Below are 14,929 nucleotides of genomic sequence, written 5' to 3' on the forward strand. Positions count from 1 at the left end.
ACTTACTTAAATGAGTTAATGATTTTGGTAAAGGTTGTCGGTTTGAATTTGGATACTTGTTCAGTTGTTCTAGAAACATAAAAGACATTGCAGTCGCTAAAACAAACCATATATATATAATCAATCACATTCATCTCTCAATTAAAAATAAACCTATGGTTTTACTATATTAATATAGTTAATATTATTGTGTTTGTAATTAAAAAATCGCTAAACGGGTCGTCTATAATGCGCTGCTAGTATGTAAATCTTCTACCCAATAGTACGAACCGGTGACTAACCAACAACATGAACCGGACCAGACCTACCAGAGATATGAAGATGGCTTCCAATTAAGGGATCGAAACTGAAGAAATAGAGGAAGAAAGGCATAACTCGAAGATGCCAAAGCTGGTCTGGAAGAACCATAATAAGCTTCAAAGTCAAAAGCGACGATAAGTGAACAGACAAAATAACCGATGATTCTTTAACCCAATAAAACTAGTGGAGGACATTGTAACTAGAGAGACATTGGAGGGATCCAGTAAGGGAGGAGTGATGCTAACGAGAAGGCTGAGGGAGACTTGGGACGGAAGGAACGTGGTTTTATACTGGCGATATCGTAAACACCATAGCCATCGCCTGCAAAATAGATTGAGTTAGGGTTTAGGCCAGGGAATGAGCTTGCCTTGACACAGAAGGGCTCATTATTGCCTAGGAATATGCAGAGATCTCCATTGTCCTCTGTGTAAGACATGACCCCTGTTTCTTCTTCCTCTCTAAACACCATGAAACGCTTCGTTCCACGACACAGGAATGTCATCCAGTTACCTGGTTGGTGGTGCTGAGCGTACGTAGTACGTACCACTTCCTGTTACCAGTTTCTCGATCAAACTTTACAACTTCCTCCTATGAATGAACTATTTCGTCCAGAGATTCATTCACAATTTCGTCTAGAGATTCATTCACAATTTCGTTCAACAGTTTCAAAAAAGCTTGAAGATTTAAAGACAATCTCATCAATCACACAAACTGTGTCACAGAGCTTCTTCTTCACTACGAGACTCTGTCGAATTCAATTTTCACAAAACATTTTTAATTTGAGTTCCAATCACTCTTCCACTCACAGTTTCAACACCTGATCATTAATAGAGACAAAATTGCATTAGGTTTACTTTCGAATATGAAGAGAAGAGAGAAAAATTAAGATCAACCTTCCGGAACTGATGTTTGTTTCTGAATAAGCATCTCATCTCTCCAAGCCACTCTGGCCCGTCTCTTCTTCGAGTTTTTTTTTTTTTTTACTTTCGGTTCATCAAATGACTCCTTGCTATGTAGTTCTGTTTGTTCATGAGCACTGTCAAGCAAGCTCTCTTTCTCTCCATCTCCATCTCTTTATTCACCTGCAAGAAACAACTGATCTTGCCTGGTCCCTACGACTACGAGATATATTCCATTGGTGTCGTCTAGCTTTGAGCTCTCTTTCTCTTTATCTCCATCTTATTCTTCACCCGTGAAACACCTGTTTTTGCGTGGCCTCTACAGAAACATGACTCCAATGAATACATTCCACTGGTCATTATCAGAGAGGATAAAAAAATTGACATGTGTTAAGCTTAATTGTAATTACATATATAAAAAAACAGAAGATCACTAAGAAGAAGATTACATATAATTGATTTTTTCAACTAAGTTTACTAATATTACTTTGTGTTTATGTAATAATACCTTACTAGTTTCTAATATTTGACAAAAGTAAATAATACAAAAAAGTAAATATATGCATGACACAAAAACAAAGTAAAATATATGCATGATATAAGCAAAACATAAGCAAACAAATTAGACCTATGTGTTTTATAAAATATGAAAGGATCTTTTGAGTGAATTATATCCTCTCTTAATATATATGTATATGAGATACAATAATACGTTGTATATTTTATACAGTTTAATTAGAAGCTTCCAAGCACTGTTCACCAGATACTTGTGGGTTTATCACACAAAAACTGACTTTGTGCAAGTAGTTAAGATGCAACAAGAGACTTGTGTATATTGTAAGTGTGGGAGGTGTGTGGTAAACATGCACAGAGCAAGGTGTATAGATAGTTTAGATTTTAAGAAAAAATAAATTATATTCTTTTCAACAAGCAGTTTTACACTCAAAAAATATAAAAGTTCAACTTTAGCAGTGAAATTTGATAATATTGTTTATTTTCATTTTCGTACCTCACGGTTCCGTGAGTTCTTACTTGGGCCTCGCCCAGTGCCGGTTCAGGATTATTGGGTGCCCTACGCACAGCCCAGTTTAGAGGCCTTAGAACAACTTTTTTTTTACTCTTTATATTAAAGAAAACAAATTATGGACCTCTATTTAATAGATTTACACTAAAAATTTTAAAAATTTGACTCAAATTCATACTAAAATCTGATTTCTGGAGCATAAATCTATTTACTTTTTTTTTTTTATAAAATTGAACATTTTTCTACAAACTTACCTAGATAAAACTTTAAAAAAGGCTTTAATTACTTAAAAAAAAAAAAAAATTGGAGCTGAAACCTTCGCTTGGATAGCTTCCCCTCTGGGCCGGCCCTGGCCTTGCCTTCTCAGCTATCTTGTGAGCTACGCCACCCAGTAGGAAAATGAGAGAGCATCTTCCATCTCTCTGTTCACTCCTCAGCCAGCATTGTGTTTTACTTTTTCGATAGTTCGATAACGCGTTTACCATTTTTGTCAAGATACTCTCAATTACATGGCGATGGGTATATGGTAACTCAGGCCTCAACATACTTTACACCTCCGAGATCTGTTCCGAGAGTCATTTGCACTGTGATGCCAAGTTCTTCCATAACTTTTCTTGCTCTCACTTGGTACATGGTGGAAGTGTTCCCTTCAAGTGCAGCAGCAGTAACAACGTTTCTTATAGACATATTTGGCGTTTTGGAGCAAAACGTTCCTTACAATTGATAATTTTTCCCGTTTGAATTTATCTACGCAATAAAATAAGAGAAAAGTGAGAGATGGACAATATAAATTATGTAATTATACAACAAGAAAGAGAGAGAGATGAGAGACTTACGTATATTGTAAGTGCAAGGTGGATGTGTGTGTCCGAAGACCATCTCGATCCCTCATCTTATAGAAGAGGTCTTCTCACAATTATTAAAAAAAAAAATTATTATTATTTTAATGTATGAGTGTCTTTAAATTGAGATATTGGGTTTTTAATGTCTTGGTGGAGACATGAGGATGTCGCCCTTTTATAAACCATTCAAAATTAATTATTAATTCTTATTGTAACTTGAATTTTGTTAATATGTTAGAGACACTCCCCATTGCATGTGCAATGAAGAAGTTTTAAGACCATCTCCATCGGTAATGTCTTTAAATGAGGTTAAATTTTAACAATATTCATATTTTGATATAATTGATTTATTTAAAAATGTGAACCACTAAAAAATAAACATCTGGCAAATAAGGGTCTAAGTGTGTCTTAATATGTTTATGCAAAGATACTATCATACTCTTTCTCCTATTTTTCTTAATTTTTATTTTTTTAAATGAGAAGTTACTCACTAAATGTCACTGATAGAGATGCTCTAAACATGCACAGAGTGTATTGTATATAGCCATTTAGATTTTGAGAAAATTTATTTTTATCTTATGGTTATCTGTTGTCAACTAGACACAGATTCGTAACATGTACTTCTTTTCCTTACACATTTTGAAATGTATTCAACATTTTGATTGTGCTCTAGAAAACATGTGAGTTATTTTTTGATACATGCAAAACCAAAAAAATAATAGAAATACTATCCTAAACCTGATCAAATGCAACACCACTCGAATTATTGGCCCAAGAGACGTCATCCAGAAAGTTTTAGAGAATATATGACTTAGACAAATATTTAGGAGAGTCAATATGTAAATCTAAATATTATTGTAACATAAATTAGTTAAAACAGAACAAAATGGAAAACAAAAACTTATATATACATATGAAAATATTATTTAGTTTATTTATTTTAAGAATATTTTTTTTGGTTTTGCATCGAATCAGTTGTTAACCCGATTTAGAAATATTTTCAAAAAGAATTTTGTGATCTGATTAAAATGAAAGGGAAACATTATGAACAATATCTAATATATTGAGGACTCGGTTAATATCGGGGATTAATAGTTAAATAGATCGATTTATAAACCGTATCTTAAAAGTAATGTATCGCAGACAGCGAGTACATTAGATAGTCACAATCATCTCGGTAACACGAGTCATATCATTATTGCAATTTATTTACCACTCACAGTCATCTAGGTAACAAGTCATATCACTATTGCAATATATTACGGGGGTAATATTCAATCTAATATTTCAAATGATTTAATTTTTCATGAGATTTTAAATGATTTTGATAATTTTAGTGAAGTTGATATGAGATTTGAATTTCTATATATTTAACTAAACAAATCCTCCAGAATCTCTAAAAATCATTAAAATCCAAATCCACAAACTGTTTTGAATAACAGTGAATTTTAAAGTAATTTTTTAAATCATCAGTTCAATAACAATGAATTTTAAATTAGATTTTAAAATCATTAGTTCATTAATAGTAGATTTTAATAGACTTTTTAAAATCCATGATTAAATAACATAAAATTTGTAAAATTTATCCAAATCACCTAAAATGTCAAATTGAATACACCTACCTACGTTTTCCCAAAGTTTTCCTCTTTAAAAGGAATCTGTATCTAAAAACAGAGTGACCACAAATGCTATGCGGAGAAACCACGTTATATTTTTAGCAGCAAAAACTGTGATGCTAAAAATATATATTTATTCGGTGCGTTACTGCATTACTACTTATTTCTTTTAGTTTCTTATTAATGTAGCTAACAACAATGACAAATTTAACCCGTGTGGCTCGTTATCAACTAGGCACAGATTGGTAAATGGTAACACATAAAATTCTTGGGTAATAATAATAAACTAGGTGATACCCGTGCTACAGCACGGGATTATATATTTTGTTAGTTATTTTTTTTTGTAATTTGTATTTTTGTAATATAGTTTTTTATTTTGATTTATTTTCTTTGTTTATATAGTATTTATTTGTATATTTGGGGTTATACAGTAAATTGGAAATCCTAATAGAGTAAGTAGTTTGTAAAATGTAGTTTTTCATGGAAACAGACACACCACAATAGTAGATAGTAGTTTTGTAAGAGAATAGACACTCCGCAATATCGGATAGTAGTTTTGTAAGAGGATAGACACACCCTGCTTCCATGGCTTAATTTATAGTTTGATAAAAATACATGTTTTAACGGATTTAACTCAAAAAAAATTTATATTTTAAATTTTTAAGAATTAAAATATTAATATTACTTAAATATTTTATAGACTTTAAATTTATTATAATATTTTAAACTTTCGACGGAGTTCAAATATTTATAATAATTTAACCATTCTATAAAAATTTAAATATTTATAATATCTTAAACTTTTTTAAAAAATGTAAATATATTATAATATATTGTAATATGTTTACTTTTTAAAAGTTTAAATATTCTCAAATATAGAACCAAATTAAACTGTTAAATTTGGATACCTGATAAATCAAGTTTCCTGCTCATTTGTACTCAAAACATTTTAGTCACATATTTATAGTGATTATGAACCATATTCCAAAATATTTAGTCGATGTGGGATATACAATACACTTTTCTGTAAATTAGTTTACAACTTTACATATATATAATTTCTGCGTTTTTAATTCTTTCTATCTATACTACTCACAATTAATTACTATAATTTCGTTAAGGAAATATTATAATATCGGAAATCAAACAATTTAGTCAGATTTGGTAACTTAAATATTCGTTTTTTAAGATTTTAACTGAATCACTAAATATTCCTTTTAAAATATTATCTGTTAAGATCAATCTCGGTAATTAAGGAAATATCCGAATTTTTGGTAATTAAAATTTATGATTTTCATTTAAATACCTTAAAAGAAAATGAAATAAGAGTGTTTGCCTATATCGAATGAGTTTGTTTGGGATCTTAAATAACTAATCTTGAATGAAATAATATACTGGATCCGAAAAATATTATTCTGGAATACAAACAGATCCGCGGGTTTTTTTCCTTCTGTAGTCGGATATTTTAGGATCCGCGTCCCGACCCGGCAATTTTTTAAGTGATCAATCAAGGGTATTTTTGTCATTTAAAGAAATCGAAACTATAGGTTAATTAGATTAAATTTTGTGATTCTCTAATCATTTTTAATGAAAAACCTACCAAAACCAAGTCATGGTCCATTTTTACTCTAGAGAGTACTTCTGCTTTAATAGTATAGATTTCTTGTTATATACATATACGTTACTATGTACTTAATATCTTTACCAAAATAGTGTACATAAATTTAAGATGTAATACAGAAATGTTGGTCTTTCAATTTTCATGCAAATATCTCTTTGGTTTGCTCACACCCACCCAAATTTATGATCCACTTAATAATTTAACCCTACCACAATCTCTAACTACATAAATTTTATCCGTAAGCATAACCTACTAAAACAACCTTGAGAGTAATTATTACTAAGGTTAAGCTTTTAGCCAAAAACCATATAACGAAATACATTATCATTCTGAATCCAACAAAAAAGGAAAACATTGACTATTGCCTGATTAGTGCATGCAATGATAATTAGTCCAAGTAGTATTTTTTTTTCTCAAACAAAATTTGTTGTAAGTAATACTAATAATTTATGGAGAAAAAATAATCAAATTATACATGTGATTTAGACCATCCCTTTTGAGCCACCTATAGTATAGTGTTAGTAAGACTCATGAAGAGATGTATTTTAGAAGCATTTAAAAAAAAAACTCAGTTTCCATGGAATAAACAAAAAAAAGTAAAAATACCAAACATGTACTCGATCGTTTTCCTTATACATTTGAAAATGTACTAATTTCTTTACCAAAATAGTAAAATAACTTTAACATGTACATTATGTTTGTTTTCAGTTTCCATGCAAATATATCTTTGGTTTGCTCTCTCCCACTAAATTTTCAGATGCCCTTAATAATTTTGAGCCTACCTTAATCTCTAACTACATAAATCTTATCCGTGCAGCATAACCTACTATTACTAACACAAATTCGAGAATCTAACTATTATTACCAAAGTTAAAACTTTTAGCCAGAACAAGAAAATGTCAAATACAAACAATGAAATATATTCTAAATCCAACCCAAACAAAAAGATCGAGTATTGTCTGATTAGCACCTGCAATGATTATTTTGTCCAAGTCTTAGGTAATATTAGTATATTACTACAGTTTTGTGGAGAAAATTGATCAAATAATATTTTTTTTTTTGGTGCAAAATTGATCAAATAATTTACATGTGATTTTTATGCGTATGTATTTTACGTCCCCTTTTGAGCCACACATAGAGTAGGAGGACCAGTGAATAGATGAATTGTAGAAGCATATAATTTTTACTCATTAACCATGGGAGCAACATAAATTTTTAAATTACGAAATGATTTTATATTCACGTGTACTCAATTATTTTGCACATTTTAAAATGTAATTAATTTCCTTACCAAAATAGTGAAATAACTTTAACATGTACATGCATGTTGATTTTTCAATTTCCATGCAAATATCTCTTTGGTTTGCTCACATGTCACGCCCACTAAATTTTGACTCTACCACAATCTGTGAAGCATAACTCTTAAAATTCGTGAAGCATAACCTACTAACACAAACTCGAGAATCTAAATTATTACGGAAGTTAAACTTCTAGCGCCCAAAACCAGAAAATGTCAAAAAGAAATATTGAAATAGATTCTGAAATTCAACTAAAAAGAAAAGATCGACTATTGTCTGATTAGTGTCTGCACTGATTAATTAGTCCAAGTCTTACGTAATACTAGAATTTCGTGGAGAAAATTAATCAAATATTATATGTGATTTAGATGCATATGTACAATGCCATTTAAATCATCAAAATCATCGAGTTTACATTTTCGTTGATTTAAAATATGAATTAGAAAAAATATATATATATATATATATATTTTTTTTTTTGTCAACCAAACATTAATTTAAAATAAGACTCCAAGGTTGGTTACCCAAACTGGAGAAAAAGAGTTTACAAAATAATTTGCAGAAAGTAAAGATCTTGAGGATCGAGCAAGGCAATCTGCCCAAACATTGGTCGTACGCGGAATCTTCAAAAGCTGGAAGGAAGGAAAGGAAGAGCGAAGCAGATTGAACTCATCCAGTAAATTGGAGAAAGCGGGCCACTCATCCGGGCATTGCACCATTGACACTAGTTCGGCACAGTCTGACTCGAAGAGCTGACAATCAACACCTGACTCCGAAAAGGAGGTCATCGCCCATAACAGTGCCTGCAACTCCGAATGTAAGGGTGAAAGACCGCGTCGCTGACTTGAGAAAATATTATTTTTTATTAATTCTAATTCAATTGTAAAATCTTGTTGACTTGCCTCTATAATGCACAATGTTAAATGGCCAAACGAAGAATTAACACAGGTTAATTAACCAATTAAGAGATCCCGTCAATAATAAACAACGTCGTTTCTTTCCTAACTAAAACATAATCAATTCTGATTTTCTCCAAAATCCCCAAATCAGAATCCCTAGATCTAATTTGTGATTTCTCTCTTCTTTGAATTCAACTGATGACTCCGAAAAAGAAGCTTCTCTCCAATACTGAAACTCAAACTTGTGTGACACAGTTTAGATCCATATCAAGCACCTACAATGTCATGATCACATAATTTTCCCACAAATGATAAATTTGATTAGTACAGACTACTGTAAATGACAACAACATAATCTAGGCATAACTAGTGAAGGACAATGTAACTAGAGAGACATTGGAGGGATCCAGTAAGGGAGGAGTGATCCTAATGAGAAGGCTGAGGGAGACTTGGGACGGAAGGAACATGGTTTTCTAGTGGCGATATCGTAAACACCACAGCCATCGCCTGCAAAATAGATTGAGTTAGGGTTTAGGCCAGGGAACGAGCTTGCCTTGACACAGAAGGGCTCATTATTGCCTAGGAATATGCAGAGGTCTCCAATGTCCTCTGTGTAAGACATGACCCCTGTTTCTTCTTCCTGTCTAAACACCATGAAACGCTTTGTTCCGCGACACAGGAATGCCATCCCATTGCCTGGTTCGTGGTTCTGAGCGTACCACTTGATCAGGAAACGTTGGCCTGAGGGAGACTCCACAAGGTATACAGTCTTTGAACATGAGTCCAGCAGCTCCCACTCGGACTGGGTGAACTCAGGCAGGTTGGAGAACTGCAACTCTTGCAACTCAGAGCCGGTCATGTCTTCCTCGAAGAAAGAATCCCAGGAAACCAAGAACTGGCCTCCAAAACTAGGAGTGTAGAACTTTTCATCTCTCTTTGAATACATGACCTTCGATTGATCAAAATACTGGAAAGGAGTTTTAAAGACGACCGAACCCGATTCCCTGTGTTTGCCACCAGGCCTATTGAAATTGATCATAGGCCCTAAACACTTGACAGCCACTGCAAATTCATTGCTCTGATCAGGTGAACAGTTCATTGCGGCGTTGGTGATGGCTTGCTGTTGGATAGCTATAGGTTTACCCAGGGGATGCAAAGGAATGTTTTTGACTGATTTGGAGCCACGAGGACTGTAGTAGTCGGTAACATATATGGCTTTATATGTATTATCATCACACACGGCCTTGAAAACTCCCCAACCATGGGACATTCCGACCAGACACCCTTTACGCAACTCCATTGGTAACACCTTGTCTCGGACAATAACTTCATCTTCCTTGACCGGGTCAAAATAGTGGATATTGCTTGTTACATTAATATCATCCCAAGAACTTCCATAATGTGTGACACAATACAGCAAGTAAGGGTTGGTGCTAGAGGAGGAGAACATCCTATGGGTGTGACATCTCTAGGGGAAGCGAAAGAAGTAGAAATCAGAAGCAGAACACATAGATTATACTTAAAAAAAAACTAGAGAGAGAGAGAGAGAGAGAGAGATTGAAGAGACTTACCAGCTGAGCAAGTTTGCGGAGAGAGGGCTTGGAAGAGAGGCTGAGAAGAAGAGACGACATAGCTAGCTTTGTTTTGTTGATATGTGAAAAATCAAAAAAGAAACAGCGAAGTCCCTTCTTGCATCGGCGTATATATGCTCCGTCCTTCAGAATTATTTGATTTTATTTAAATCGAAATGAAACAATTATGTAAGGAACGTTCCTTAATAGGGGACGTTTATTTCTCCGTCCTTCATTACACGTGGCAGCTTTATCGTCGAAACAGATGAAGACGATGCAGAGTCGAAACAGAGGAAGAGATTAAAAATCCTAGCTCTCGATAACCAACTGCTCTCTTGTTAGGTAATGCTATGGATTTTGAATGAATCTCTAGTTTCGAACAGATTAAGGGTTTAGCTAATAGAAGACACGAGAATCTTGTTTATGGAGAAAAAGGAAGACTTGTTATTGCTAATGTAGTTTGATCTTTTAAGTTTTGGTTTGACATTGGTTATGTTCATGTTAAGTTGTGATTGAGAGATGCATTGTTTTTGCAGAATCAAATCTACAAATGGAAGAAACAAGAACCATAGATATGGTTATAAGTATGCGCAATGCCTTCACCTGCTTTCTTAGTAGCTGCGTATAAACTCGCAGGCTGATCAGTTTGGTCCTTCTCCGAAAAGGGTACTTTTGAATTGAGTCCATAAACAGAGCTAGACGAACACACCTGACCAACTACAACGAACACACCTGACCAACTCTTCTGTCTCTATGAGGTGTTCTTGTTCCTCTAGCATTATAAGTTGTGAACTTTGAGGTGTTCCTTTGAAGTCATCTCAAGTGTTTGTTTTGTTTGACCTTCCCTGTAAAAGCTATTTTCGAAAGAGAGGCTTGTGTGTAGCTCTTGATATCTGATTTTGAAGCTCAGTTTCGAAAGAGAGGCTTTGTGTGTAGCTTGTGAAGAAGAGTTAGAAGGACCAAAATCTGAGGGACACCAATGTTACACACAAACTTAAGAAACTCTGAAAATATGAATAAAATAATTGAAGGACCAAAAATTGTCCTTGACCAAAGTGTTTGGCCACAAGAAAAAGGGTTTTCAGTATACTGTACAAATGTCTCTCTCTTTTTCTTTTTCCCTTATTGTATAATCTTGTGTGACAAAGCAAAAGGAAAAATCTTGTGATCAAATTTGTACTACACAAGATTTTTATTTCTACCCGCACCAACCACATTCATTTTTGTACTATTTAGTAGAAAAATATATATATTTACTTCTTTACATAAATAATCTAGATGTGGTATTGAGGAAATTGTTTTACCAAAACAAGAAAATCTTTTTATTTTTTTCTATACACCAAGTTTTCATTTTTGTACTATTTACTTATCTTTTTCTCTTCTTTACATAAATAATTTACTAAAATTATAAAACTTTCAAATTTTAAACATTGATGTAGTTGGTGAGGTAGAAATGATAAATGTGGGTATTCAATACAGTATGTGATTAAAATTGAGAGGGTGAAAAAGGAAACCGAATACTTTGGTGCATAGCAAAGAAGCTTGTGTACAAATTTGATCACTAGACTTTTCCTTTTGCTTTGTCTACAAGATTATACAATAAGGGAAAAAAGAAAATTGAAGAAACAGAGAAAAATTAAGAAGAAGAGAAAGAGACATTATTGAAAACCCTTTTTTCTTGTGGCCAAGTACTTTGGTCTTAGGTCTAAGTGAAGAAGTGACTTCATTGTTGACTAACTCCAAAACCATTTTGTTTCCTTCATTATCAAAGTGAAGCTATGTCGCCTCTGCTTCTCAGCCTCTCTTTCAAACCCTCTCTCCGCAAACTTGCTTTTGTGAGTCTCTTCAATCTCTCTCTCTCTGTTTCTAGTTTTTTTTGGGTGTAATCTCTGTTTATTCTTCTGATGTATGCTTCTTCTTATGGATCCCCAGAGATGCCAAACCCTTCGGATGTTCTCCGCCTCAACCACCAACCCTTACTTGCTGCATCGAGCCAGTGAAGAATCCCAACTGACAGAGTTCGTCATGTTTGACCCGGCCAAGGAAGAGTATTCCAGCATCGTTGATAAGCCACTTCCCAAAGATTTGTTTAAGTCTAGGCTGGTGGGAAGTTCCCATGGATGGGGCGTTTATCTCAGCTCCCCTGACTCCATTGTAATCAGCGACTATCCCTCGAGCTCCAAATCAAACCCCAAGATTATCCCTCTGCCTCCTCGGCCAAATGTAATTGGTTCTCAAACTGAATTGGTAAGTGGTGTGGCAATCTCCTCTTCTCCTGAAGAGGAAGACTGCATTATTGCTGTCAAGTACACGGGACGTCCGGTGAGTATATATACGCCCGGTAGAGCCCATAAGGGGTTCCTCCTCGCTATGTCTACTGGATTATTCGATTATTTTGAGCAATCAAAATTGATGTATTCCAAGAGGGACCAAAGGTTCTACATGCCAAGTTCTGGTGGCCACCACTTGTGGTCTTGGGGTGGTCTCTCAGGCACCACGCCTCAGTACCATGAGTTAAAATTTCATAACCTTCCTCAGCTTTCCCAAACTGAGTTGCAGCTTTTGGATTCCTGTTACAGGACACACGAGCTTGTGGAGTCTTCTTCAGGGCAACGTTTCCTAGTCAAATGGTAGGTTCGAGTTGTGTGTTTGCCTTTTCATGTTGTTATATAATCAGAAGAATATTATTAACATGTTCTCTTGCTTGACAATAATGGCAGGTATGTCGAAAGCCCTGCGATGAAGTATTTAGCATTCAGTTGTGGCGGCACAAAGCGGTTCATGGTTTTTAGAGAGGAGGAAGATATGAACATGTCTTACACAGAAGACATTGGTGATCTCTGCATATTCCTCGGCAATAACGAGCCTTTTTGTGTCACGGCCAGCTCATTCCCTGGCCTAAAACCTAATTCCATCTATTTCCTCGGTGAAGGGTATGGTGAAGGCTACGGTGTTTACGATATCGCCACTATAACCCCACGTTCCTTCACACCCAAGTCTACACCAGGTTTCTGCTCGGGACAAATTGTCCTCCCTTATTGGATCCCTCCAGTCCAGTGTCTCTCTAGCTAGTTACATGCATGCCCTTCACTAGTTATGTATGCCTAGATTATGTTGTGTATACAAGGATGAGATTAATCAAACTAATCATTCGATTGTTAAACAAAATATATGTTATCTTAAAATATTACATGGAAAAGAAAATTGTGGTTTTCCATTTTTTGAACAGATCACTCATCATGGAGACTTTGATAGAGCTCTGTTTTTAATCGTAAATTGTCTAATTGTTTTTTAAAAAGACTAAAGATGTGTTCATCTGTTTCTCTGTTGTAAAATTGTCTAGTTGTTTATATTAATGTGAAGTAAAGTCGTGAAAGCAAGGGACCTTGTGTTAATATACAAAGATAACACAAGTTGAGTGTACTCGAAAGCAATCGTGTATGATCGTGTGTTCATCTTCCTCTACCATAAATTCAATTATGATTAGTTTGTATGGAGCTAAACTCTATAAGTTTAGTGTGCTAATCCTGATTAAAGCGGTGATACTAGTATCATTCGATTGCTTTTACGTAGGTAACAAATCTATATATGGTTACCTACTTATCCCTGAAATGACGAGAGTACCCCTGATATATCTTGGTAGATGCCGACGCGTTCATGTCCTTTATCGTAAATTTAAACCTTAAAAGGTAAAAAAAAAAAATCATGAATGATTGGAATCATAACGATTTCTCAATTTCATTCTCTTCTCTGTCTCAATGCCCAAATCGGGTTGTGTTATTGGAGAAATCGGAGCTTCGACTCATGCATTATAAGAGCTTTATCTTGCACAATTTCGAAATCAGCGTCCTCGTTTTCGAATTCGCTGAATCGTTGAACGGTTTTGTGATTAAGGAGGAGTGGGAATTGGATTGTTGAACGGTTTTTGTGATTAAGGAGGAGGAGGATCGGAGATGGCGGCGGGTGCAATGGTGACGGCAACAGGAGCAGTTGTGATTCTATACTTACTGAGCCGTCGGATCGTGTGGGCGAGAAACGGGGAAGATGATCCAGGAGGTGAATTGGGTAAATCAGGTAGATCCGGAAGGAGGAGGATTGTTAGGAGACCGGCTCAAGCGCCGGCGACTTGGCTTGAGACTATTTCAACTTTATCAGAGACGTTACGTTTTACGTATTCAGAGACTCTGGGCAAATGGCCTATCGCTGATCTCGCTTTTGGTATTAACTATTTGATGCGTAGACAGGTTTGAGCTTTTTAATCTCATTCTTCTTCTGGGTTTGATTTTTTTTCAGTTGTATCTCTGAATTGGATGCATAAATTAGCGACCTTGATATGATCTTTTGTGGTATATATATATGTTCTTTTAAAGAGTTGTCTTTTTATTATATTTATTAATGTCCTCACTGTTCTTTCATCTTTGTTTGGATTTTTGTCTTCCGTTGTGTTCATTTTAGTGCCAGGATGGTGTTGGTTGATAATTCTGCATGTGGACAAAATTTATAGACTTGTAATCTAATATGACTTAGTGTGTAGTGATGCGTCACTATCTGTATCCTTCAACTGTAGTTTTGCTGTTGTTATTAGTTTAGATTCATTGGCCCATTTTATGTGTTATGTGTTAGTGACATTGTATGTTTGCATTTTTTTTTTTTTCCAGGGAAACTTCTCAACTGCTAGTGTTTATGCTGGAAGTAATTGTATAGAGTTAAAAGGACCACATATTATCATGGAGTTGACAGAGCTACTGAGATTTTTGACCCTCTGTATGCTTTTCTCCAAGAAGCCATTTCCCGTGTTTCTGGAGACTGCCGGTTATACTCATGAAGATGTCCTTCTTCAGAAGCCTAAAGCAGGGGTA

General features: G+C 34.6%; 3 protein-coding genes across 3 annotated transcripts in view; 2 read left to right on the forward strand and 1 right to left on the reverse strand.

Moving 5' to 3' along the window:
* On the reverse strand, nucleotides 471–10,141 carry LOC104732029. The gene is made up of 3 exons (XM_010451555.2): nucleotides 10,071–10,141; nucleotides 8,995–9,967; nucleotides 471–621 (listed from the first exon to the last, which is right to left on the reverse strand). Exons 1-3 carry the CDS (start codon nucleotides 10,128–10,130, stop codon nucleotides 500–502), a joined length of 1,155 nt encoding a protein of 384 aa, XP_010449857.2. The 5' UTR covers nucleotides 10,131–10,141; the 3' UTR covers nucleotides 471–499.
* On the forward strand, nucleotides 11,994–13,197 carry LOC104732030. The gene is made up of 2 exons (XM_019233903.1): nucleotides 11,994–12,700; nucleotides 12,791–13,197. Exons 1-2 carry the CDS (start codon nucleotides 12,021–12,023, stop codon nucleotides 13,140–13,142), a joined length of 1,032 nt encoding a protein of 343 aa, XP_019089448.1. The 5' UTR covers nucleotides 11,994–12,020; the 3' UTR covers nucleotides 13,143–13,197.
* The window catches only part of LOC104733604, a 7,525-nt gene continuing 6,372 nt past the window's right edge, over nucleotides 13,777–14,929 (forward strand). The window contains exon 1 of the mRNA XM_010453171.2: nucleotides 13,777–14,074. Within this exon, the coding sequence (XP_010451473.2) occupies nucleotides 14,024–14,074 (51 nt within the window). The 5' untranslated portion in view covers nucleotides 13,777–14,023. The remainder of the gene's footprint in view (nucleotides 14,075–14,929) is intronic.

This window comes from Camelina sativa, chromosome 12 (assembly GCF_000633955.1).
Source record: "Camelina sativa cultivar DH55 chromosome 12, Cs, whole genome shotgun sequence".
NCBI lineage: Eukaryota > Viridiplantae > Streptophyta > Magnoliopsida > Brassicales > Brassicaceae > Camelina > Camelina sativa.

Bases quoted from the DNA above. Each gene is read 5' to 3' on its own strand.
- LOC104732030 (XM_019233903.1), top strand. From the start codon at position 12,021: ATGTTCTCCGCCTCAACCACCAACCCTTACTTGCTGCATCGAGCCAGT. The intron at 12,701-12,790 runs GTAGGTTCGAGT...CAATAATGGCAG, and splicing joins CAACGTTTCCTAGTCAAATG to GTATGTCGAAAGCCCTGCGA.
- LOC104732029 (XM_010451555.2), bottom strand. From the start codon at position 10,130: ATGTCGTCTCTTCTTCTCAGCCTCTCTTCCAAGCCCTCTCTCCGCAAA. The intron at 9,968-10,070 runs GTAAGTCTCTTC...CGCTTCCCCTAG, and splicing joins TCCGCAAACTTGCTCAGCTG to AGATGTCACACCCATAGGAT. The intron at 622-8,994 runs GTGTTTACGATA...TCTATTTTGCAG, and splicing joins TTTTGCAGGCGATGGCTGTG to GCGATGGCTATGGTGTTTAC.